Genomic DNA, 27786 nt, shown 5'->3' with positions numbered 1-27786 from the left:
ATCCAGTTCATTTTACAGATGAGGAAACTGGAGCAAACAGGGCTAAAGGATTTGCCCAGATTGTACATGTTTAGTAACTGATTGAGGTCAGATTCAAACTCTGTACCTAATGTGCTAATCATTGTGCCACATAACTACCCTTTGTATTATTATTATTATTATTATTATTATTTACTGATAACGAAACTGAGACTGAGAAGAGTTAAGTCATTTGCTCAGGTTAGTAGATGCGTGAAGCATGATTGAGCACACACCTGCCTATCTCCAAAGTCCCATGCTCTATCCACAATAAAGCACTGTCCTCTATTCATCTTTTCATGCCACATAGAGCCTAGAGCAAAATTGGATAGGTAATCAAAGTTCACTATATCAATTTATATGTTCTCTAGTTTTTGCCATCCATAGCTTGGGAGGGTCTTGGAGCAAAAGACCTATCTTTGCTTTTTAGCATTGCTGTTGTTCATATTAAAACAAAGAGCAAAAACCTAGTCTAGTTCTAAACACCAATCTGAGGGAGTAAATACAAATCTGGGGGGAAAACACTTTTCATAGTCTCACTTTTCAAAAATTACTTGTCTGGTTGGCTTCATATAACATCCCAGGGAAACACGCTGCTGTATCCATCACTTGATGAATGATTATGATGGTGCTAGTTTGGAAATAATGAGAAACTTAGGCATTTCAATCTAGAAAAGAGTTGGGCTGGGGGAAGGACCCACTGGGGAAAAGTTTGAAGGTGGTCCAAAAAAAATCAGACTTTGAACGGAAGTCACCTGTCAACTAGTCTATGTCATAACTATTATTAATACTATGAAAACATCTTGCTAGGTCTCTCAAGGGATTGTGGGAGTAGATGAGTGGGTGGGACTAAGGAATAGTTATAATAAGAGTTTTACTATGCATAAATCCTCATAAATATTTTTAGTAAGGTTTAGTTAAAATTAGTAAAACAACCCAATTTAGAGTATATATAATATCTAAGGTTGGGTTAGAAAAAAGGAAGTGAGAATGGGGAAAAATGCCTTTCCTATTTATCCATTCTGCTCTTTTCCCCAGTTCCAACCACTGTAAGTTCTAAGGGACTTCATTAAAGGTAAAGATCATTTTGGAATGTGAAGGAAAAGAATCTTAGTAAAAGAGGGGATCAGGGAGAAGGGAGAGGAAGAGTGGAAAAGAGTGAAGTGATAGTGGTGAAGAGTGGGCAAAGAAAAGAAGAAGAAAGAATAGAGTGAATCAGAGGTAGAGAAGAAAAAATAGATAAAAATATTCCAAGATATTTAAAGAAGAGCAGTAGTAGGACTTTCAGCATTGAAAAAGGATGCTTGAATTGCACTGCATGTAAACAACCATGCTTCTCAATCATTCAACTCAAGCAAGTTCTGATTATAGAGCCAAAGTCCACAGATACCTGGAGTTTCCATTCAATTTAATTCTATTTAAAAAACATTTAGTAGGTATCTATTAAGTTTAAGGTATAGGGGCGGCTAGGTGGTGCAGTGAATAGAGCACTGGCCCTGGAGTCAGGAGTACCTGAGTTCAAATCCGGGCTCAGACACTTAATAATTATCTAGCTGTGTGGCCTTGGGCAAGCCACTTAACCCCAATGCCTTGCAAAAACTAAAAAAATAAAAATAAATTAAATTAAAATAAAATAAAAATAAAAGTTCAAGGTACTGTTAAACAAAAAATGAAAGGGAACACAGTTTCTACCCTCAAGAAGCTTACAATCTTAAAAAGCCCACATTGTATGATGCAGCATAAAAGAAAACATAAGCTCTGCCATCAAATAATAATATGACACCATCTGGTAAATGCTACAGAATATATAATATAATGTAATTCTAGAAATGAGAGTCTTCTCATCTGTACTGAAATAATCTATTTTCTAATTCATGAAACATTTAAATTCCAACAAAATTTGTTGTAATGCAAAAGAATATTGCATTATACCTCACCATTTTGCAATTGTACACCTTTTTTTTTTTAAATTTATTTTGGCTTTCCTAAGTCACAGTGACACTGGTCGAATCTTTTACCAAGGACCAGTCTTAGCACTAGTAAGATGGATTAAGAAGACATCCCTTCCTCTAGTCCTCCAGAATATATAATGCTTTCTCAAGTTGTAAACTACATTGATTAGCAAAGGCAATAAAGCAAACCATGTCTCTTAGCAAAGACATCCTGATACCCAGACTTCTTCCTGCTCCTATGACAAGAAAATCATGGTATCTTTGAAGTCATCAAGGAACCTAAGACTCTTGGGTAAGGGGCAGCTAGGTGGCACAGTGGATAGAGCACCAGCCCTGGAGTCAGAAGAACCTGAGTTCAAATCCAACCTCAGACACTTAATAATAACCTAGCTGTGTGACCTTGGCAAGTCACTTAACCTCATTGCCTTAAATAAAAATAAAATTAAAAAAAAAGAATCTTGGGTAAAAGTAACCTAGGGTTGCCTGATGACCCAATCTAAGGGACAGGTAAGTCAAGACTGTTCCTTCCATTTCTTTCCTGCCAGGGATGCTGGTGAATTGTGAGGAGTTACAGGAGTAGCTCATGCTCTCAGACTGTGGCTGAAACTGTGAGCAGTTCATGAATTTATCTTCCCGAACAAGTCTTTCACATTTTTAGAAATAACTTTATTTCAAGACTGAACCCTCCAGGTGTCCTCAAGTCAGAAAATATCTGAAGTTCAACTGGGATGGAGATAGTTACAAAAGCTCTATGTAATTCTGGAGGTGGGTTTGGGGGCAGTGTGGGAAGGTGACAACCACTTGAATAAGAAGGAAAGGAATTAGAATGAAGAAACACCCAGGGAGGGGCAACAAAAGAGATGCCTCAAAAAGAGTAAAATTATTTCCAGTCTAAATATTTCTAAAGAGTACAAAACTAAATCATAATTTTGGAGATCTATACAAATCCAAGGAAATTAGTTGAGGAAGGTTGAGGTGCTTCATCATCATCAAATCATTCTAGAGTTCAGTGTTGGAGAAAAGATGGGATATCCAAGCACAGGCACCTGGACAAGCTGCTGACTGAAGCAAGATGTTTATTAAGTGTGGTACAATGGAAAGAATGTTGTATTTGGAATCAGAGAGCTTCTGTTTGAAATAAAGCTCTACTTCTTACGATTTGTGTTTATCTTGGGAAAGTCACTTCATTTCCCCGAGTCTCAGTTTCCCCATATGTAAAATGGATTAAAAGACCTCTAAGGACTCTTTCATCTCTTAATCTATGATCTCATAAAAAGTTGAATATCCCAGAAGTAACCCCTAAATGAAATGCATTCCAGAAAAACCCAAAGATACCAAGGGAGAGAAAAGGAATATGTATGTCCTGGGGAATGTGATACATATAAAGAAAGGTTTGCTAGTAAATGTTTAACAATCAGCTCTACAGAGAGAGAGAGAGAGAGAGAGAGAGAGAGAGAGAGAGAGAGAGAGAGAGAGAGAGAGAGAGAGAGAGAGAATGAGAATATTTGGGCCAAACCAGGACAATTGCTTGCTATTTACATATATATTAGACTTTTTATCATTTTTTGGGAGGATGGTTACCCTGAATTAGAGTATGGGGTAAGAGAATCAAGATACTAGGTCTTGATACATAGTCTTGAAGTTCAAAGGAATTTAGGGGCAAGGATGTGTTTTTAGTTTTGCTAAATTGCTTCTTTTTTTCAGTTTTCTTTTTTGTTCTTTGTTATAAGGATTCACTGGGTAGGGAAAGGGGAATAGATACATTTGGATACTGAGCTGATACATACACAGTAAAATCAATAAAAATTAAAACAGTTTTTGGATTTCCTCTAATAGATCTTAGTATTATTATTATTATTATTATTAAATACAATATTAAGTATTCATAGTAAAATGACCCAATTAAAGTAGCAAGTAAATGAGCAAAATTGCTGCCTCCCACTTCTCCCTCTTCAGAAATGCTAGGGAAGATGTCCAGGAGCTACCCAACTGGGTCTAAGATGTTCTCAAAGAACTATAGATGTCTTAGGGAATTCTAAGCCTTATCTTCTCCCACAAGAGTCTTCCAAGCTTTTACAATGCCAATTCAGGGAAGCAACATCTTTTCTGAATTGACATTTCTGTATTTCTCCTTTTTTTAAGGAGCAGGGGATATTTTAAGAAACAATAGCAACATCAATATTCTTCCAGTGATGCTTTATGATTATGAATCTTGAGATAGCACAGTCTCCAAAGAATTAAATCCATTTGATCAAAGCTTTAAAAGACCTTTGAGGATGCTCAGTCCGACTCCCTTACTTTATAGATGGGAAAACAAAAACCAAGAATAAGGGACTTACCCAAGGTCATTTATCTAGTTAGAGATTGAAGCAGGATGCCAGAACAGATCTTCCTGACTTCAAGTCTAATGTCCCATTTGCTACTCCAACATCATGATGGACATAAGTAACTACAACACATTGTCAACTGAGAATTATACCAGAAAATAGTTATCTATTAAGGACCTTGACAGACACAACAACAAAAGTGGGGGGGGCAATCATAGCAAAAGGCCCAAAGAATGATTTCTGTACTCCTTGATATGCACACAATGTCAAAAGAACTAGAGAAAAGCTCCCAACCTGTTATAGATAATTTAAATGAGTGCAAAAACAAGAGTCATATAGGTTAGCCAGTCCTAGATGGGTTGCAATCTGTTTCACTAGAAGCAATGTCTTCATCAACAAGACCACATTTCCATCCAAATATCAGTTAAATACTAGTACTCAGTGAGCAAAAGCTGACTGAACATGCCTTTCAGGAAATGGTGAAAGGTCATAGAGAAGCCAATGTTTACAGGAGATGACATTATGAATTAGAATGTATTTGTGGTGAATCCATTTTAGGATATGTATTTACTTTCATTTTCATTGCCTAGGAACTGTGTATTTCCAATTGGTTTGAAAAGTTACCTTAAATCAACTTTCATTTAAAAACTCAATTGTGTGATGGGGCAGGAATACTGATTGATTAAGAGATGGGGAGGAAAAACATTTGAGTTGTGGCAAGTAAGAAGAAGAAGAGTGCATTATTTCTACTAACTAGGAGTGAAATTCAGTTGTTTCTGAGTTTAAGTGCTGTCATCAGCTTCTAAATTTTAGCACCCTGGTCAAAGTGCTGATAGCCCAACCCTAATAATTCCCTTGCTTCAAGTAGCCATTTTTTCTTAATAGAAAAAGAGCTAAAAAAAAAACCTTAAAAATTGATGATGGTTCAAACTCCATGATAAGGACAAGTAGAATTCAATTCTGTAGGGTCAGATTTTTTGACTGGTCTTTTGACTAGTGATTTGTTTGGTCAAAGGACCTAAGTTCAAATCTTGGCTCTATCATTATAAATTGAACAATCCTCATCTATAAAATTGCGTGACGATATCTACTTCTAAGTTTGAAATCTTTTGCTCCTATTACAAGCCTACAAGCCTATGAGGCAAGTCTATGAGAGTATCTAGATTATTGTTATTATGATTATTATCATAATTACTAATATTTATACTGTAATCAAACAATTACAAGCATTTGTTAAATGATTATTATCTATCAGGAACTGTGCTAACCAATGGGAATATAAAGAAAAGAATTCACATTCTGATGAGAGAATCAACATGCAAGCAAGTAGGTACAAATAAGAAGTAGATAACAGAGAGATAGATAGATACATAGATAAATAGATACATAGATAGATAGATGGATGAATGGACGAATGATGAATGTTAGATGATAGATAGACCACAGATAGACAGATCCATCCATGCAAGAATGCATGATAAATAGACAGCAGAAAGGTAAATCTATAGATAGACAGGTAGATAGATAAGCAGGTAGCTAGACAGGGACAGACAGTTAGATGGATAATAGATGGATGGTAGAGATGGATGGATGGATGGATGAATGGATGGTGGATGAATGATAGATATTGACAGACAGATAAATAGATGACATTCCTACACACACACACACACACACACACACACACACACACACACACATAGAGTAACATGAAAGAAATCTCAGAAAGAAGGTGCTAGTATTGAGAAAGACCAAAAGGCTTCTTGCAAAAGATGGGATTTTAGCCAAGATTTGAAGGAGACCAGAGGAACCAGGAGTTAAAGGTGAGGAGGAAGAACATTCCAGTATCAAGGAAGAACCAGTAATAATGTTCAGAATCAGGAGATAGCATGTCCTATTCAAAGAGCAGGAGGCCAATGTCACTGGATAACAAAGTATATGAAAAGGAGTAAAACATACACAGATTGGAAATGGAAGAAGGAACCAAGTTATGAAAGACTTAAAAAGCCAAATAGAAGATTTTGTCTTTTATTCTGCTGAGTGACATGCTCAGACCTGAACTTTAGGAGGATTATTTTGACAATTGAGCAGAAAATTGCCTGGAATAGGGAAGAGATATTGGAATTACATGATTATTTTCATGTTTTCTCCCTCATAAGAACGTGTGATTTTGAAGGAGGGAACATTTGATTTTCTTTGTATCATCACACCTTCTGGCATATAAGAAATGCTTCATAAATTCTTATTGACTGACTAGTGGACTTTCATGGAAGGACCTTGTCTCCACAACACTGCTTAAATCTGTCTCTCCAAGCTCACAAATACCACTCTAGTCCAGTCTTTTATTATCTTTCATCTAGACTATGGCAATTACCTGCTAAATGATCTCTCCATATTCAACATCTCTCTCTAATCCAAACCCTACATAGCTTCCAAATTGATAGTCATATGGTATATATAAGGACCCTGAGATTTTCCTTCTTACTTAGATTCATTGGCTCCCAACTGCTTTGCAAGCCCTCAGTTGGCACTGGGAGCCCTTTGCAATGTGTCTCTAGCTTATTGTTCTGGGATGAGCACACATTACCTGCTCTCATGATCTATGTCAGATCCCATCTCTGGACCACTGGACACCAAATTGACCTTTCTTACCTTCCCCTGCAGCATCCCCAGCTTCCTTCAAGCCACAGTTTAAGTGTTTTTCTATCCAGCCCCAATGAAGATCACTAGACTCTTAGGATCACTGACTGGCTCTTCTAATCTGCCCTGCTGCTATGTCCCTTTGAAATTCTTTTTCTATTATACACATGCATAGACTGTCATTAAGGAATGAAAAAAGAAGGAAAAGAAAGGGAGAAGGGAAGGAGAAGTGAGGAAGGAGAAAGTTCTTGTGCCCTGCAGATTCTCAGACATTGCCACCTGCCCTATCTGTATACCCAAGGACCATTTGCTCTTCACTGAAATCCTCTTAAAACCATTGTTCCCCCCCCACCCCAATTAGAACATGAGTTCCTAGAGAGTAAAAACTCTCAATTTTCCATTTGTATTCCCATCACTTAGCACAGTGCTTTGCAACAATAATTTAATAAAAGTAGCTCCATTTCATTCCAAAGAATTCAGAATGGAGAGGGATTGTAGAGAACAATCTTGACCTATTTCCTCTGTAAACTTGGATAGGGAAAAAATACTCCTTTATTGTTAATAACTTCTAATTGAAAGTTTTCATTTCTTTTCATTATGACTTTTTTAAAAAAAATTATTCTAAGACTTCCATCCATATGCTTCACCAAACTACTAAAGTGATCCATGTCTCAAAAAGGGTTGATCGAGTCCAAGCTCTTACTTTATAAGGAGGAAAATGAAGTCTAAAGATAAAAGATGTCACATAAGTAAGGTATGACAGTATGAAATTCATAAGAAAGTCCTCTAAGTCCAAATTTCATAAAATTTGGAATTAGAGGGATTTTTATAAATATATATTCTTATGAATATTTTATGAATATGTATGAATATATTCTTATGAATATATGTATACATATATTCTTATGAATATATATATATCTTCCAATACTCTAAAAATTGAAAAGAAAAACCAACTCACAACCACATACAACTAGAGAACAGCTATGTTGCTCCAATGATCTTTCTTCTCCCTATGCTTAGTATGATACCTGTCACATAGTAGGTGCTTAATCACCCCTTGTTGATTGACTTCTCTTGGTAAGAACTAACTTACCCTGCATGATATACAGAGCCACTGAGTTAGGGGAAAATTTATGAAGCCCTCAAAGTACAAAAACTACAAAAACCCAGAGGGTGGGATAGAGCTGGTTTGAGTGTTCAAAGTTCTGTTACTTGGTACCTGTTTGACCTAGAGCAAGCCAGATTACCCACTGTGGACCTCAGTGTTCTCATCTGTAAAATGAAGGGTTGAGGCTAGACAGTCTCCAAGATCCCTTCCAGAATGGAATTGTATGATCTGCCTAGATATCCAATAATAATCTAAAAATGAATATTTATATAGTTTATTAAAATCTGTAAAGGGTTTCACACTCATCCTTTCCCTTGAGTTTCACTGCAATCCTAAGAGATAGGTATTATAGGTGTGTATTATTATCCCCATCTTAAATATGGGGAAACTGAGGCAGAGGACAATTAAGTGACTTGCCCAAGGGGCAGAGACAGGATTTAATCCCGGTCTTGCTGACTCCAAGTCTAACATGCTGGTTCCAATCCCCAAGAGCATAGATTCAGAACTGGAAGGAACTTTGGAGTACCTCAAGTCCAACCTCCTGCTTTTATAAGATAACACAGTGGATAGAGCACTGGTCTTGGAATCAGGAACATGGAGTTTGAATGCAGCCTCAGACATTTACTAGCTGGGTGACCTTGGGCGAGTCACTTAAACCTGATTGCCTCACATCCAGGGCCATCTCTGATTCACATCCGGCCACTGGACCCAGATGACTCCGGAGGAGAAAGTGAGGCTGGTGACTTCACACAGCAACCCCTCACTCAAATCCAATTCATATGCTTGTCATGGCATCACCTCCCTGATGTCACAGTCTTCTTCGAGAATAAGGAACAATCATTAAGTTGGGGCAAAGAAAGCTTAAGCAACTTTCCCAGGATCACACAGAGAATAAATATCCAAGGCAGGATTTGAACTCAGATCATCTTGACTCTACGTCTGGGTGCCTCCACCATGCCATGCCAATTCTATGAAATGAACGCAGTACCACGGGACCAGCCAATGAACTGGGAATGAGGACGGGCAAGTGATAACCTGGCGATGTCACTCTGTGACCTTAAACAAGTGGCTACACCCCTCTGGGCCTCAAGTCCCACATCTGCAAAGGCAGGGATTGGCCAAAAGGCTCTCTATGGGCCCCTCCGTATCATTACTCGATGTTATTCAAAGAGGAAAAAGTAAGAAAGACAAACAGTCGGCAAAATGGTGCTGTACCCCCTACTGGCTTGAACTGTGCCGAACTCTCTTCTCAAATGGCTGAGCTGACTGGGAACTGCAGCCAGTTGGAAAAATGTTCTTTTCCTTTGGATGGGACTGCTGAACCTGGGCCAAGACTCAGAGATCCCAACAGAAAACAGTGGGGAGAAGGAGGAGGCCAGCCACAAAGGGAGAGACACCAAAGTCTTCTCGCCTAGAAAGAAGAACAAGAAGTTTCTTCCTCTGGAAAACTGGAGAGGGTGGGAGGGGGGTGCTTGAATGAGCTGCTTTCTAGGGTCTCTGAAACCCATAAAACTTCAGAAAGATGGCTCTAGCACCCCATCTGACTGGCTCCTCCCCATCCATTCTCCAAACTCCGAGCAAAGTTATCTGTCCCGCTATTTAGAGGGTGGGATGGGGGGGGGGGGGGTAGAATTTACTTTAAAGAAGACTTGCTGCCCCACCCACCCAGTCTGGAAAAGAACTGGCCCCATGGAACCCCATCTCCCTTTCCGGGTCCCCAAAGCCTGCCCCCGGCTCTTCCATCTGTCGGCTCTTCACCCCCCCACTCTTTCTAGGCGCTTCAACCCTGCCTTGGAACTTCCTCTTTTGCTCCCTAGTCCTCTCCCAAGGTTCCCCTTCCTTTGCTCACCCCGGGAGATCCAGACCAGAGGAAAAATCTCCAACAATAGGGCCCCAAGGACTTGGGGTCCCCTCCCCTCCTGTCCTCTCTCCCTTCGCTCATCCAAACTTTCCGTTGGAGACAACACAGGAGTTCTCTCTCTCTCTCTCTCTCTCTCTCTCTCTCTCTCTCTCTCTCTCTCTCGTTTAACTTTCGGTTTGAAACAGCCCAAGAAGAGAGAGGGGGGAAGGGAAAAAAAAGTGAACTTACTGGAGTCCGAGGCCAGCAAGCACTTCAGCCCAGGGCTAGTGGGGAGTTCTGATCCAATGTGCTCCCCCCAGGGCAGCGGGCAGAGGTTGGTGGCGAAGCCCGCTGGTCCCCTTGCTCACTGATGGAAGAGGCTGGGGGTGAGCATACATCCATCCGCAGGCTAATGCAAGATGCCTTTGAGAGAAACCTCGCATTCTGAGGATTCCTGGGCCAAGGCCAGAGATCCCAGCATCCAGCATATTGCACATTTGGTTTCAATTAGGAAGGGGGGTTGGGAGAGGGAAGCAGGAAAGTCACCAATCAGAACTGTTTTCTGTTTAAAGACTATTTCTCTTGACCCAAGGGACCACGGGCAAAGCTATAATTTACAGCAAAACCCATTCATAGAAGAAAAATATATGCATAACCATGGGACAACCTTAAAGACAGAGTTGCTTTCCGCCTCCCCCACCCCTTCTCTCCTTTCTCTGCCCCCTCCCACCTCAGAGTCTCCCCCCTCCCCAGCACCACCACCACCTCATTTTCCTTCCTTGGGCTTAGATTACCAACACAACTGAAGGGCTGGCTACTTTTCCGCTTTAACAACTTGGAGCTTCCCCAATACTTTGGAAGAGCACATGGAGAGGACTGGAAGCAATGTGCCCCGGGATGGCTGAATTCTCTGGGCGCATTACTCTTCACTCGCTTGCCCCTTGCCCACAGGCACCCAACACACACAGCTACAAATCCCCACAAAACAAGCAAGGACCGGAGGAATAGGCTCCCTTCATCCCACCCAATCTCTCCTCTCAACGGCAACTTTTAAGGGTCCAGCTTGCTGCCCTTTATTTGTACTATTAACTAAAAACATAAGCTTTTATAAGAACTTTTTAATTGGTTTTAATTGTTTTTTTTTCTTTTTTTATTTCCCTGGGGCCATGGCCAAACATCATGTGAAAGGGGTGTGTGGGCGACCGGGGAGGAGCCTTAGCTCAGCTCTGCAAGATCATAACTAATAATCCACTCCATCCCAAAAGGCTGAGAGAGCCTTAACCCCTTAAGTGGCTGCATTATTCTGTGTTGTGTGTTTAAGGTCCTGAAATGAAATGCTGGCTCTGATGGAGGGCAGTGGTGAAGCTTAGAAGATAGAGGCTCAGGAGAGCTAGGTGGCATAGCGGATAGAGCACCTGGAGTCAAGAGGACCTGAGTTCAAGTCCAGCCTCAGATATTTGATACCAGCTATGTGACCTTGGGCAAGTCACTTAATCCCATTATCTCAGCAAAAAATCAAACAATAAAAAAGATCTAGTTTCACAGAGCAGCTTCATTTCCTTGTAAAAAATAGCAGATGTTTCAGATCCCTGAATTGTCTGAACCTCTTCTCTGCCACTTATGCTTGGCCAAACCAGCACAGAAGGTAGAGTGACCGGACCCAGAGAAGAAGAAATCTGGGGAGACAACTCAAAGGGAAGGAGTAAAATTCAACAAGGAACAGGAAGTTTGGGACAGCAAGTGTTTGATGGGAAGAATTGATGGGAAGAATTGTAAACCAGGAAATAAAGTTGGCAGTGGTATAGAGGCCAAGAAATCCAAAGCAAAATCGTCCCAGCTTGTAGTCTGGGAAGCATCTGTAGAGATGCTTCAGGGATGGAAAGCCATTCGCACTGGTCTGAAGTTCTGTGTCCTACAACATGAAAATGGTAGGGAGAACTTGGAGACAATTCAGAGAACAGCCACAGGGATGATTAAAGGCTTGGAAAATCAAAACCCAAATGAAAAAATGTGAGGAAATGAATCTCCTTAGCAATGAGAAGAGAAGGTTGGGGGAGTGACCAAGACTTTAACTTCCTGAGAACCTCATATAACAAACTGGGCCAATTCCTAAGAGTAGGAAAGATTGAAAAAAATTGCATTGTGTCTCCTCACTCTAATCCAATACAGATGAAATTTAGCTAATGTTAACGTCAACTTCAACCTTAAAGGAAAAAAGGATGTATATGATAAAGAAACAAAAGGAGGAAGTAAGGGAGGAAGAGAGAGAGGGGGAGAGAGAAAGAGAGAGAGAGAGAGAAAGTTATTTTATTTTTAGGAAGCCAGCAGAAGTTGGGGGAGATTCATTATTCTCCTTCACACTGACCACTGTCTTCCTGCCCCCGACCCATAATTCCAATAGCAATGAAATCCAAAAGTGACTTACCCATATCTATCACAATATAGGGTACACTCTGACAAGATGATGCCAATCGATGCCAATTTGGTTACACTTCCCAACAAATCATTTTCCATGAAACAAATAAATGTATAATAGCTAGATTTAGCCAGATTCTGATAATAAAGCTTCTAAAGAGAAGTGATAGTTTTGGTGTCTCAACACCAGATTCAAATTTTTAAAAAAAATCAAATTGATGACTCCTGATTAGAAATTAGAAGAAAAAGATTAGAAAAATTAGAATTAAAATAGATTTGAATAACATCTGAAAATACTTATTAGATATGAAGTGAGGATTATTAAATAACACAAATTAATTTAGTGAAAAGGTGGTGATATTAAGCATTGATTTATCTGAACATTTCCATGTAATCCTATCAAAGGGGAGGGGGCCAATCTGGAAGTACTCTTTCAGTCCCATAATCTTAAGATTAGAAAATATAAGAGATAGATACCCACCACTGAAGAGTGAACAATATTCCAAGTTGTCCTGTAACCAGTTCAAACCAGTTTTTGAGAACTGATTATTATATTTTCAGGGAGCTTTTATACCTCAAAAATTGAAAAATGCTATAAATCAGAGTTTGGTTTATTATTTGCACTGAAGAAAGTGAGGAAATAAATTTAATAAGACAGATTAAGCTTAAAAGTGTGTTGTATATACATTCTTTTCAGAAAAGATTATTAACTGGCATGTCCCTGATAGTATTCTAATATTCCAAGCCAAGGAATAAGGTGCCTTTGCTCAGATTCAGGTTTACTGGGATTTATGGAATCTTAGAATGTCAGAATTTGAAAGGACCTCAGAGACCATCTAGTCCACCTTGGACCTCAACAGAGAGTCCATCTACAAAGTTTCTGATGAGAAATCATCCGGCCTCACTTGAAGACCCCAAGGACCTTCCAAAACAACTCGTTCCACTTTGGACCAGAGTTCTCCTCATTCCAACCAGAAATCCCTATCTACATAGATTATCACTGATAATTGGTATTTATGCCATTACTGGGTCTACACCCTGAAGAGATTATGGAAAAGGGTAAAACATCACTTGAACAAAAATATTCATAGTAGCCCTGTTTGTGGTGGCAAAGAATTGGAAAATTAAGTGAATGGCCTTCAATTGGGAAATGGCTTAGCAAACTGTGGTATATGTATGTCATGGAACATTATTGTTCTATTAGAAACCAGGAGGGATGGGAATTCAGGGAAGCCTGGAAGGATTTGCATGAACTGATGCTGAATGAGATGAGCAGAACTAGAAAAGCATTGTACATCTTAACAGCAACACAGGGTTGATGATCAACCTTGATGGACTTGCTCATTCCATCAGTGCAATAATCAGGGACAATTTTGGCTGTCTGAGATGGAGAATACCATCTGTACCCAGAGAAAGAATTGTGGAGTTTGAACAAAGTCCAAAGACCTTCAATTTGGTGGGGGGAGTTATTTCATCACGTAATTTTGCTATCTCTTGTACTTTATTTTTCTTCCTTAAGGATATGATTTCTCTCTCATCACATTCAACTGAGATCAATGCATACCATGGAACCAATGTAAAGACAAACAGACTGCCTTCTGTGGGGGGGGGGGGGGAAGGGAAGCAAGAATAGGGGGGAAATTGTAAAACTCAAAATAAATAAAATCTTTAAAAAAAGAAAAAAAGATAATTGGTAGTTCTGCTCTCTGGGGTCATACAGAACAAATCTAAACCTTCCTCACAACATCCCTTCAAAAATCTGAAGAGTACTTCCATATACCCCCTTCTTCTCTAGGTCAAATATTCCCTATTTCAGTAGATTTGAGACAGAGAATTCATATATTTGCATATACACATATGTATATTTGCATGCATGTGTATACACAAACATGTCCCTTTATATACAAATGTACTGTATAAATGTGTAGACATGTCTATGTACATAAACATATATTGGTGTCTATACAGAGATAAATGTGGATATATTTAATATACATATGTGCATAAACATATATAGCCAGTTTTTGGCGGGAGGCACTAACAGTTGGGGGGAGGGATATCACAAAAAATAGAAAAACCTCAACAAGTCTACTTGCCATCTGCAAAATCCACTTTTCATTCTCCAAAGATACGGCAGACATTACTACCTCCCAAGAAGTACAATTGCACTTGAGGAAGAAAATCAGAAAATGTAAGTCATTTCAGGCAGATATGAAGAGATAATATTTAAAAGAATTCTTCAGTTACCAAGTCCCATGACTCTAACTTGAGAGAATCCTTTGCCACCATCCATCCTGTTTTCACACGCACATGCACGCTCACACACACACACACACACACACACACACACAAACACACAAATACACAAACACAGACAAAACTACTGTCAATAAAATCACCTTTACCTGTGACCTAGACTAAGGTCTCTCCCCTCTTCTATCCACTCTTCACATCATTCTCCTCCTCACCCATAGGTTTACTTGGCCATTTCACTCTCCATGTCAAAAAATATATATTCCAGGTTCTCTTCTGCTTAGCAAATAAAATGTAAACTCCTTATACTAGCATTTGAGGCTCTCCAAGGTCTGGCATAGCCCACCTTCCTAGCATTTTTCATTCCTCTCCCCTTGATCCCCTAAATCCCAGATGGATATAGTGAGATAGCCTATGTAAAGAACTTGACAAACCTTAAAGCATTTTATCACCATCATTATCGTTGTTACAGAAGTGCACCAGCAGGGAACTGGAGGCTAATTTCATCCTGCCCACCCTCTTCTTCTCTTTACCTAGATTGAACTCCTTTGATCATTTGCTCCTCATATTGTTGTTGTTTGGTCATGCCCCACTCTTTGTGTCCCATGTGAGGTTTTCTTGACAGAGATACTAGAGTGTCATGCCATTCCCTTTTCCAGATCTTTTTGCAAATGAGGAAGCTGAGGCAAACATGGTTACACAGTTAGTCAGTGTCTAGGGTCAGATTTGAACTCACCAAGATGAGTCTTTCTGACTCCAGGTTCCATGTTCTATCCATCTAGCTGCCCCTAACTCTTCACAGTTTCATGTTAAGATTCTCCTCTTTATTCAAAGCCCAGTTCAAGGTCTGCCATCTCCCTGAAGCTTGCCTTGTCCCCAGAAATGAAAGTCATAGGATCATAGAGTTTCCAAATCCAAAGGCACTTCTTTGCTCTTATCACCTTTGGCCTTGAATCAGATTCATTTGTTTGTGTCTCCCCTTTAGATTATAAGCTCCAGGAGGACAGGGTCTGTGATGATACTTACCATTGATTCTCCATGTTTTGCTTTAATCACTGAGAATCCCTAAGAGTCTTACCCTCCTCAGCAAAATTTTTTTTCTTATTTTTGGAAGAGATCATTCTTGGTCTCTTGGTGTCTCTCTCTCTCTCTCTCTCTTAATGGAACTTTAATGAATAAATGGGTGTTGCCTCAAACTGTGACCTGGGAAAGACCTAGCTATTTTGTCAACCTACTAACAGCATGTACTAAGAGAAAGTTCTGCCTCATGCCTAATGTCATTTCTCAGTGCTTCCATATGAGCCCATTCCTTATCTCCTAGAAAAAAAGAAGATAGCTAACCAACTTTGCTATGCATTGATGATGTTCCTTATATCAATTGGAAATCCTTAGCTACCTAAGGAGGGATGGTAGGGTGGACAGTGTGCTAAAGTCAGTGAGATCTGGGTCGGAATCCCTCCTTGCTAGTTGTTGAACCAGAGGCAAGTTCCTTAACTTCTCTGGGTCTTCATTTACTTATTTGTAAGGGGCAAGACAGATATTATAAATAACTGATTAACATTATACAAATGATAGTTATTATCTAATAAAATGGGAGTGACATCTCCAGAAGTTTTCTCACAGTATTTAAGAGGTTCAAATGAGGTAATTTTCATAAATTATTTTATAAACTTTCAAATGTTATATAAATATCAACTATTATAGTCGTGTCTGCATTTTGTTTGTACTTGGCTGTTGTATATTGTCTCCCCTATTGGATGGTAAGCTTCCATCGGGGAGGGGTTGTTTGGACCTTCTTTTGTATTCTCAGGAGCTTAGGATGATGTCTGGTACTTAGAAATTTAACAAATTCTTTCCAGCAATTTGATTTATTTATATGAAAGATGTCATCTGAGAAATGTAAAACAGAAAACAAAAGATGGTCTCTAGTAATATGGTGAAAGCAAGGGACAATCATATTTCATTGAGATGACCCCAATTTTGGGAGAATTCAAGAAAAACTATCAGCATCAGGAAGCGGCTAGGTGGTGCGGTGGATAGAGCACTGTCCCTGGAGTCAGGAGGACCTGAGTTCAACTCCAGCCTCAGACACTTAATAATTACCTAGCTGTGTGACCTTGGGCAAGCCACTTAACCCCATTTGCCTTGCAAAAAGAAAACTATCAGCATCTTTGGTAGACCCTTTGACATGAATTTATGGCAGTTAGATAGTATATTGGATAGAGCACTGGTCCTGGAGTCAGGAAGACCTGAGTTCAAATCCAGCCTCAGACAATTACCAGGGCCATCTCTAGTCATCCTGATCCACATCTGGCCACTGGATCCAGGATGGATCTTTAGGAAAAAGTGAGGCTGGTGACTTAACATAGCAACCCCCACTCAAATGAAATTCAGATGTTCATCATCATGGCATCACCTCCCTGATGTCATGGTCTTCTTCAAGAAAAGAGAGAGAGAGAGAGAGAGAGAGAGAGAGAGAGAGAGAGAGAGAAATTCAGACAGACAGACATCATCATGGGAGAATTAAAGAGTTAAACAGCAATTGGGTTGTACAGTGGATAAAACACTGAGCTTGGAAAAGGAAGATTCATCTTCCTCAGTTCAAATCTGGCCTCAGCCACTTACTAGCTGTGTGACTCTGAACAAGTAATTTCACCCCCCTATTTGCCTCAGTTTCCTTATCTGTAAAATGAGTTGGTGAAAAGAGTGGCAAACCACTCCAGTATCTCTGCCAAGAAAATGGGGTCTTGAAGAGTCAGGCATTCTGAAACAACTCAAGAACCACCACATAGATAAAACTGCCCGTGGGATGGGCAGGTCTAGCCAGATGGGTTGCAAATCACTGAAAGAAAGAGTGTGAGATCCTTAAGAGAAGGGACTGCTTTTGCCTTTCTTTGTATCCCCAGGACTTACCCCAAGGTAAATCTGGCCCAGAATCAGCCCTAGATAAATGCTTGCTGACTTGACCTGACTTGACTTAACATTGATAAGATCACAGGGCCATACGAGTAATAGAATATTAGTATTGTTGGTGTTATTTAGGGGCCTTTGGAAGAAGCCTAGAAATTCCACAAAATTGAGCAGGTCCAGAGCTTTCGCCGTGGGACTCCTACTTACGTTGAGCCTGCCTTGGAAAACCCTCCAAGTTACAGGACCCATGTTGGCAAGTAGTAGATATTATTCCATCATCTAAAGCCTCTCACATGAAGGATTATTTTTTTATTCCTTAATGTTCAGCCCACACTTCTCAATGTATAATTGCCTGCCATCACCCTCCAGTCATATCATAAACACAACTGCTCAGCTCCTCATACACACCCTATTTCAGAGCAGGGAGGAATTCCTAGCACCACTGGTATTTTCCACATGCTGTTCCTGTAGGGAATATCCAGCAACACTCAAATGGCCTTAGACAGCAGACTTCTCTCTCTCTGTCTGACTCCCTGTGTCTCTCGTTGTCTCTCTCTCTCTCTCTCTCTCTCTCTCTCTCTCTATATATATATATATATATATATATATATATATATATATATATATATATATATTTCTGCTTCTCCCTCTCTCTTTGTCTCTCTCTCTCTCTCTCTCTCCACACACACCTCTCTCTCCCTGTGTTGCTCTGTCTGTCTGTCTGTCTCTCTCTCTCCTTCTCTCACTTCCTCCTGAGAAGGTTCCACTGATTTTCTCAAAGGTGACATCCTATATTATATCATTCCACGGCCCTTCAGATGACAAAGTCTCCACCTCATTCACAACATAAGTTTGGACTTCACTGTATACTTGATAGGGAAGCAGCCTGGTATCATTCCAAGGAGGAAGTGAAGAAGTCTCAAGACTTCATTTCAATTCCATACACTGGCATTTATTTTGCTCTGTGACTAAGGGCATGGTACATTCTCTTTGCCTCAGTTGCTCATCTCTAAAATGGGGAGAAGAACAGTTGACTGGCATTCCTCTTGAGATATCATAGGGCTCTAATGAAATACTTTTCATGAGATACTTTGTACTACAGCAATATCCTCTAATTTTTTTCAGGTTTTTGCAAGGTAAATGGGTTTAAGTGGCTTGCCCAAGGCCACACAGCTAGGTAATCATTAAGTGTCTGAGGCCGGATTTTAACTCAGGTACTCCTGACTCCCTGGTGCTCTATCCACTGTGCCACCTAGCTGCCCCAATATCCTCTATTTGTGGGGGGTGACAATCTTATAAGCAGTGACATTTATTTAAATTTCCTACACAAAATTGATAGAAAAAATATAGAAAAAGGAGATGGGAAAAAAAGGCATATTTTGTAAAGGTCTCCTCATCCCCTTTGACACCAGAAACATGTTCATTCTGCCTCCTTCACCAGATGCATCCTACTTCCACTCTCAGGTCATCACTCAGGGCCCTGAGCCTTGCACAAGATGGTTATAGGTGCGTACAACAGATTATATAACACATAAAAAGGGTATGTGGAAAATCCATTTTATAGATGATGGACTTGCCTTTTCTGACTACTCTGGATCTCCTAATGCCAAGTGTAGGCTGTGTTCTTTCCACTTTCTGTGAGGTTTTATCATATCCTCATACCCATCATCTGCACCCAAGATAAAAGCTATAGGTGCCATGCCAAAAACAAACAAAGCCTTCAATTGGATCACTAGTTCAGGACAGAGGAGACCCAAAATTGAGACTGTCTCCAGCATCTCACATGAACTCCCTAATCTAGTGAAGCTCAGGGATGTGGCCAAGACTTTGCATCCTAGGAGAGGGCAGGATCTCTCTGCTTCCTCGTCCTCCTGCAGTCTCTATTATCACTGTCTTCTAGTGTTACTACAGTAGACTGAGCACTCAGACACTCACCAGCTGCCTGACTTTGGAAAATCAGCTTCAGTTTACTTATCTATAAAATGGGGATAAATAAGAAGAAGAATGATAGCTTCTATTATAACCTTAGAGATTATTCTTCCGAAACCTTCTTGGGTCCGATGAGGAAATTGGAACCCAAAGCAATTAGCTTGGTTTCCCAAGACCCCACAGTAAATTAGTTCCAGGGTCAGAACAAGAATTCAAATCTTAATGGAATCAAGGATATGGAGTTAGAAGTCCTGTTAATCAACAAACATTTATTAATTACTACACTATATGGAGGTACAAATAATGGGAGAAAACAACTCTAAAATGGAGTTGAAGAAGGGGTGGAGGAGATAGCCATGCAGCGGTCTGGTAGGGGCCATGCCCAAAAGCTAACTAGCCTCTGCTTTTAGCTAGAAAGAATATAGCCATTCTACTGCTCCTGTCCTGTCCTGCTGCTTCCTGATGCTCACTTCTACTTACAGAGAATCCACTCCCATTCTTACTGCTCTCTGCCATGCTTTCTCCTCTCTTTAGGGATCCCTTCAGAAATGACTCTAAAGAAGTAATCTCTCCTCAGGGCACGGGAACTGCTCTGGAACACTTGAAATGTAATGAGATTAAATGTGATTTTACTTTTCAGCATTGGAGTTTTACTTCTTTTATTCCTTTACTTTATATCTTTCAGCTCTCTCCTACTGAATAATTTCAGCTACTTAAATGAATGAATTTCGAGAGCAAATATTGAGTCCTTACTGTGTACAAAGTACCTTATTAAGCATGAAGGGATAAATAGAATAGTGAGAAAGTCACTATTCCAGAGAGTTCACCTATGAGAGGTTTCAACTGCAAAGCTGAGGAAAGGTCCCAAAGCAGCAAAGCCAGAATGAAATCTTTTCTTTCATGTCATTTCCACAGGTAAAAACTTATCTATTTTGGGTGCTGACTCATTTGACAATGGCAAGAACTTTGCTTCTAAAGAATATCTACACCTTTCCTTAGACAAAGCTATAGATGTAGCACCTGGAGGGCTAGGAGCTAGGCTTCTCCACAGGGTTTGCTTCCTCTGTTGATGGTATTACTCTTTCTAAGGCTCTTGGCTTCAGGAACCTAATCTATGTCCATCAGGGTGAGAGAGAAGATGGAGATCAAGATGGTAGTGGTAGGATGACAACTTGCCTTGACACATTCTGACTCCTGTCTCTCAAGATAGATTATCCAGGACTCTCAAATTCAATTTTCTATGGTGTAGTTCCTTAGCCTCTGTTTCTTTCTTACTATGGATTTGGTGAACCATCCTCTCATCTCTTTACCCGTATTTCATTCCAGCTTCCAGAAAATGACCCTATAATTCCTTCTTTTATGGCTTTCTCTGTTGAATTTCTGGCCATATTCTCCAGTTTTTAGCAAAACACACACACACACACACACACACACACACACACACACACACACTCAATGCTATCCCTTTTATGTTGTTCCCTCAGAGTTGTGAAATACTCCAGGCTTCACTTTGTCTTGATCAGAGAATAAGGTCTCTATCAAGTTGGATGCCATATCAAACAAAGAAACCTATTCTGGTTTTCTCCTTTGCATAGTTCTGCTGACTTTTCACCTCTCAAAAGGATGCCCAGGCATAATGGGCTCATTGCATTTCTCTCCAGTTGTTCCTCAAAGTCCCAACCATCCATCCCAACCGAGTTTGTGCTCCTCCAGAAGGAAATGAAGCTGGGAATTCAAACACAATCCTAATTGGTTTGAAGATTCATAGAAGGCTCATCACTTTATTCAATTTAGCATAATAACTTAGCTAGCATTTGTAATACACATTAAGATTTGCACAGAGCTTTACAAATAATATCTAATCTATTCTTATTTTGGTTATTATTATTATTATAAAAGGCTCATATGAGTTTATTAAGTGGCATACTTCTATAGGCATAGCCTCTGACAATGGGCAAAGGTAAAGAGAAAATGGCAAGAATCATGGAATCTTGGAATCCCACATTTGGAAGGGACATCGTAATTATATAACTAGTTAAACAGTAACACAGAAATGCATTTATTCTCTACTTAAGATTCCAAGCCATTGTCAGTTCTCTTGACTTTTGCCTTACCACTGGACTTCCATGACTCTAGGAGAGATTGAGATTGATAGCTTTGGGCAATTCTGCCACACTTAAATTCAATTTTTGTACAAGTAAAGGTATCATTAGGGTTGTTATTGATCCTCCTCAAAAACAAAGGATGAAGACCACCATCAACAACAATTTTATCCTTTCAACAACCCTGGAAAATAGGTGCTATTATTTATATATGTGTAAACATATATATATGTAAACATATATATATATATATATATATATATATATATGTCTGTGCGTGTGTGTGTGAACATATATATATGTATATGCATGCGTGTGTATATAATATTATTACATTATAGGGTTACACAATTAGTAAATGTCTGAAATGAGATTTGAACTTGTATCTTCCTGATTCCAGGTTCAGTGCTCTATCCTTTGAGTCATCTAGTTAATTCCAGAAGGCATGCTCAGGGGGATCCTGGCCAAATACTTAGAAATGTAGGGAAGAAAAAACCTACAGAGACTCAGACTCAGTTCCCTTAAAGGGAAGTCTGCACATCTGCCAGTTCCCTCCAGAAAACCACATATTCCCCGAGGAATGGAACCCCATGGCCAAGATATGACAGCAGTTGGAGGCAATAGTAAAGCAGCTAGGAATTCCTGGAGAAGCAGGGAAATATTGGAAATGAGCCTCCTGGACACTGAGGAGGAGTCCCTGGATAAGATCAGCTGGAGAAATGGAGAGGAATTCCCTAACCCTTTGGTCCACGTTCATGGACAAGCAGGAGCTGATCTATACTATGAAGGGCCAGCTAGAGCACCAAACCCAGAATCAGGAAGACTCATCTTCTTGTGTTCAAATCTGGCTTCAGACACTTACTAGCTGGACAAGTCACTTGTCCCTGTTTGCCTCAATTTTCTCATTTGCAAAATGAGCTGAGAAGGAAGTGGCAAATGCCTCCAGTTTTTTGCCAAAATATTCCAAATTGGATCACAATGAATCAGACATGACTGAAAAAACAGTTAAACAACAAAAGAGTATAAAAGGATAAACTCAGCCCTTGCCCTTCCTTTAAATTAAAAGGTTGTCAAAAAGGGGTGTTCTTTTTTTTTCTATGGGGGAAACCTCAAAACAGGTTAGGATGAAGATGACAACCACCGCAACCACAACAATAATATGAGACACAGAACACTTTTAAAGTTTACAACATGCTTTATATAGATTTTATTCCACCCTCACAAGAGCCCTAAGATATAGGTGCTATTGTCACGTCCATTTTATAGTTGGGAAACTGAGGCAGGTAAAGGTTAACTGACCTATCCACACAGCTGGGAGGTGTCTGAGGTGAGATGCAACCTTGGATTTTGATTTCATGTCACTGGACTATCCACTACACCATCTAGTGCCATTATAATCTATAGCAGGCATGTCAAATGCACAGTCCATATGTATAACATGGCCTCAACCAGATTAGAAGGCAATTGAAAGCTATTTTAACAAAAATATGTTAAAACATAGATAAAATTGCATTTTAAAACCAAGACAATATGGAGCCTGTGGGGATTCCTTTGTGTAGATTAGTGGCCCCAATTTCTATTTGAGTCTGACATTAATGGTCTAGAGTCTTTATCAGTTCCACATGAACAGCAGGATTCACTGGAGAGAGGAATCATACCTTTAACCACTTATGACCTCCAGTCCAAATTCTATGTGCTTTACGTTTTCTGTTTCATGAAATAAAACCTGTCCCATATTGCTGCATTGCTATCCCAACTGCTTTCATGGGAACTGGGAATAGTTTTGCTTTTTCTGTAGAGATATGCTGTTGTTGTTATTGATTGGTCATTTCAGTCACGTCCTCTTCACGATCCCATTTGGGGTTTTCTTGGCAAAGATACTACAGTGGTTTTCCATTTTCTTTTCTAGTTCATTTTACAGATAAGGACACTGAGCAAAGAGGAGTGAGTAACACAGCTATAAATATCTGAGGTTAGATTTGGAACTTGGTAAGATGAATTTTCCTGACTTCGGGTCCAGTCTTACGGTGCTATCTAATAGCAAGCGCTATTCAAATGTTCCCAGCAAATGCTGGGTTGGATGAAAGATGAAATGACTGAGGAAACCAAGGTTCAAGATGCTAAATATCTTGATTTATTAAGCATTGCATACCAATTGCTCATCAAACCAGGATAGGCCCTAAATAGAGGGGGAGACAGATTTTTATGCATGAAAAACAATGAATAAAATAAGACTAATTAATTAAAAGAAAATAATTAACTGGGATACAAAAATTAGATAAGCTGATTTCTAATTGAAGGAAAGACTAGAAACCTTCCAAGTTGGGAGGGGGAGAGTAAACAGGTATAATTCCTTGAAATAAGAAAAAGAGGACTCATACTTGCTCCAAGTGTCTGCATTCAATCAAAGGAACATGGAAACAATAACTGACCAATTTGGAATTCATTTTCAGTTAAGACACATGGGTTACTTGAGATGTTCAACTATGAGAAAATTCATTACATCATTCTTTGGATCTGGTCAGCATAACCTAGGTTTTTAGTTAAGGGTCCCTAAGTAAGAAATAGAGGTGGTTCAGTTTCCCAGCCATACAGGTCTAGGTTCAAACAATGAGACAAGCAAAGGCTAAGTGATTTATTCAAGTCACTTATCCAAGTTTTCTTTCAATTCCCACAATTGAATAAAGTTTTCTCACAAGAGAGAAATTGAATTAGACCCATAATTGAATAGAAAGGGAATTGAACTAGTTCCAGAATTAAGACACAAGATGGAGTCAGTGTGGTTCACTCTATTCCCACAATTAACTCATGTGGTTCTATTCCCTTTAATACCCTGGATAGAAACAAAACAAATTTTAATGTGCCCAGGGAAATCACAGTGATTTGGGAGAAATCAAGACAAGTCAACAAGCATTTGTCATATGTTTTAGGCACTGTGATAAACACTGGAAATATAAAAATAAGCAAAAAAAAAAAAAGATAATCCCTACATCCAAAGGAACTTACATATTAATGGGTGAAGATAAAAGGTAAATGGGAGAAAGAAAGTACCAAGAGTCTTGATGGAGAAAAAAGTCTGGAAAGTCAAAAGAGGAATGAAAGAATGAAAATAACTACTCTAATCACTTTCCTAAAAATGAGTGTGTTCCAGGAGGAACTGGCCAATCAGAGAAATGGGTCACAGGGCTGGGGTTATCTTTCAGGGTGAGTAGGATGCTAGATAATGACAGATAAGGAAGATCAGATAGTCAAAAGAAATGCTTCCTTCCTATGTGCCAGGAAACCACAAAGCCAAAAGTGAAATAGTCCTTGCCCTCAGGGAGCATCCATTCGAAGGAAGGAGAGCATATGTAAAATATATAACATTTATATAATATGTACAAAATTAATATGAGACAGTTTGAGGAAAGAGTGCACCAGCATTTGGGCAAATTGAACTCAGCCTGTATAGTCCCAGAGGATGATTTGCAACTCTAGGCAGAAGTTGCAGATAGATGAGGACATTCCTTTGCTCAGCCATCCAGTTTAGAGATCCAGTATGGACTGGCAATGTGGTATAATATGGTGTATTTTTATGCCAATAGAATATTTGACACAATTGATCTTAAGTCTACTAAAGGAGGAGCTGGGACACCTGAATTCTTAATCCAAACTTAATCACATCTCTGATTTTCATAGATTCAATGCACAAAAGAGCTAAAATATCAGAGGTCCTCTAGTTCAACATTCTCATTTACAAGAGGAAGATGAGGTTTGAAAGAGTCGATTGTCTCAGCAGGCAATCCTTCAGAGTTACTGGTGGATCTAGTTTCCTAACCCCTAACACAATCCTCTTGGCAATGCATCACCAAGATGAGGGGTTGGACAAAGTGATCTTGAAGCTACGTTTCCATCCTGAGATTTCTTTTTAAGGGTTCTACAGCTGGAAATTATCTTATGGACAAGGGTATGTGCCAAAGCCACAAGAACTGATCGTTACAGTATTAGTGGGAGCATTGACACCTTTGGAATCAAACTATAGTACAAATAAGAGTTTAATTTATTGCTTTAAAGATCATCCAAACTTAAGATGATGGAGAAAAATGTTAGAAAGAATAAACTTAAAATGTGTACTGTATATTTTTTTTCTTTTCAAACAGCTGATAATTAAAAATTTTCCAACTCACTATCATCACATTATCAGCAGTTTTCAAATATGGTACCTGGGATTCCTAAGATCCTCCCAGTGGGGTTGAGAAGTTAAATCTATTTTTATTTGTTTTGTTTTGTTTTTTAGGTTTTTGCAAGGCAAACGGTGTTAAGTGGCTTGCCCAAGGCCACACAGCTAGGTAATTATTAAGTGTTTGAGACCGGATTTGAACCCAGGTCCTCCTGACTCCAAGGCCGGTGCTTTATCCACTACGCCACCTAGCCACCCCTAAATCTATTTTTATAACACAGATATACTGATGGATATAACTCATACAAACAAAGTTGGGGGAAGGTCATCAAAAATTTGAAAGAGTATGAAGGGGGACTGAAATTGAAAAGATGGAGATTGGCTTTAATAAAGATCATTTTATTACATAAAGAAATGAAGACTGGAGAAGGTCAAACATCAAACTGTTAAATGTTAGTTAATATTATTAAGATTAGTCCACAGAATATAGTAGGATTGCTTAATTGAATTGCGTTATAGATTCATAGATTTAGGACTAGAAGAGAACCAAATGTCATCCAAGTCAACTCTTCTCACCTGCATTTTGTTGATGTTAATTATCTTTCCAAATCACAGAGGCAAGACTTGAACCCAAGTCCTCTGACTTCAATGCAAGTGCATAGATCTAACAAGTTTGTCTCTAATGAAGATCAAACTAGCTGAAGGAGGAGCTCTCTTAGGACAATCTATCTTTCACCAGGCTCCTTTTTTCCAACCTCCATTTTTTAGCTTTTTTTCCCCCCTGGCATTACTTTAAAAGACAGTGTCTCTAGAAACAACCCACAAACTATTCAAGATCTGAAACAGAATATTATTACACAATCATAATCATATCCCAAAATGTGCAGTTGGAGTAATGGAGAATTCTTTGGTGTCTCAGAGAAAATGCCAAACCAGGAGAGGTGACCACACACAAAATGTTTTATAAAAGGGGAGGGGAGATAGAAAAAAATACACAGGAACTATGATTTTAAGGGATAATTAAAGAAACAACAAATTGGCAAAACTTCTAAGATCAAGGAATTTAAAGCAGGAAGAACCTTGGACATGATTTAGTTCAATCCCTTGATCTTCCAGATGGAGAAACTGAGACAAATAGAGATTTAGTGACATCAGAATCACACAGCTAAAAAGTGTCTCAGGCTGGATTTGAACTCAGGTCTTCCTTAGTCCCAGTCCAGTGTGCTATCCATTGTGTCACCTGAGTTCAAGCCCTACCACTGACACATATTAGCAATGGAATTCTTTAAGAAATCCCATGATGTTTTTTTGAGTATGTGTGAAGTTACAGAGTGGTACATCCAGAGTAGTAGAGGGAGTTTCCACACTGGAAGTCAGTCAGTTAGTAAATATATATTAAGCTCTGTGTTAAGCATGGGGGATAACCTAGAAAACACACACACACACACACACACACACACACACACACACACACACACACACACAGGCTTGTGGTAGCTCTCACCCTCAAAGGGCTCAAAATTTTAAGGGATATTAATGAAATCACAGATCCAGTTCTCCTCCCCTCCCCAAGAAATGTGCAGAGCATTGTATTAGATGATGGAGATATAAAGACAATAAATAATGAAAATTAGTCCCTGACCTCAAGTAGTTTACATTCTATCAGATAATGACAACAGCTTACATTTTCATAGTGATTGATAATTACAGTTTCATAAACATTCTCTCCTTTGATTTTCACAGTCACCTTTCCTAAGTAGCTTAAGTATGATTATCCTTAAAAAAAACCCCAAACAAAACAAAAAAAAAAAAAAGTATAACTATCCTCATGATACAAAGGAAGCTCAGTAGGTGCTTCTTTCTATCCAGAGCAGTGGAGGAACAGAGCAAATTGGGAATGTAATGTTGGTTGTCTAAGACAACTCCAGGGCGCTCCCCCCACTCCATTCCCCCCGCTCCAGCTTTTCTCAAGAGTTAAGAGAGGAGGGCTGACTTTTTCAAAATCATAAACAATCTCAGAGGAAGAAAAACAAAACTAAACAAAACAAACCCTTCCAGAACTAAAAAAAAAAAAAAAAAAAACCTTCTGAAACTGATGAACACTTTATAAAAAATATCTCTTAGGTATCT

The 27786-nt window shown here is 39.3% G+C and overlaps 1 protein-coding gene across 1 annotated transcript in view; it reads right to left on the bottom strand.

Moving 5' to 3' along the window:
• Nucleotides 1–10067, bottom strand: part of DDR2 (discoidin domain receptor tyrosine kinase 2) — a 226853-nt gene extending 216786 nt beyond the window's left edge. Inside the window, exon 1 of the mRNA XM_074221867.1 lies at nucleotides 9898–10067. Within this exon, the coding sequence (XP_074077968.1) occupies nucleotides 9898–9990 (93 nt within the window). The 5' untranslated portion in view covers nucleotides 9991–10067. The remainder of the gene's footprint in view (nucleotides 1–9897) is intronic.
• Nucleotides 10068–27786: the final 17719 nt, after the last annotated feature.

This window comes from Macrotis lagotis, chromosome 2 (assembly GCF_037893015.1).
Source record: "Macrotis lagotis isolate mMagLag1 chromosome 2, bilby.v1.9.chrom.fasta, whole genome shotgun sequence".
Lineage (NCBI taxonomy): Eukaryota > Metazoa > Chordata > Mammalia > Peramelemorphia > Peramelidae > Macrotis > Macrotis lagotis.
This window is presented reverse-complemented; position numbering and strand designations above follow the sequence as displayed.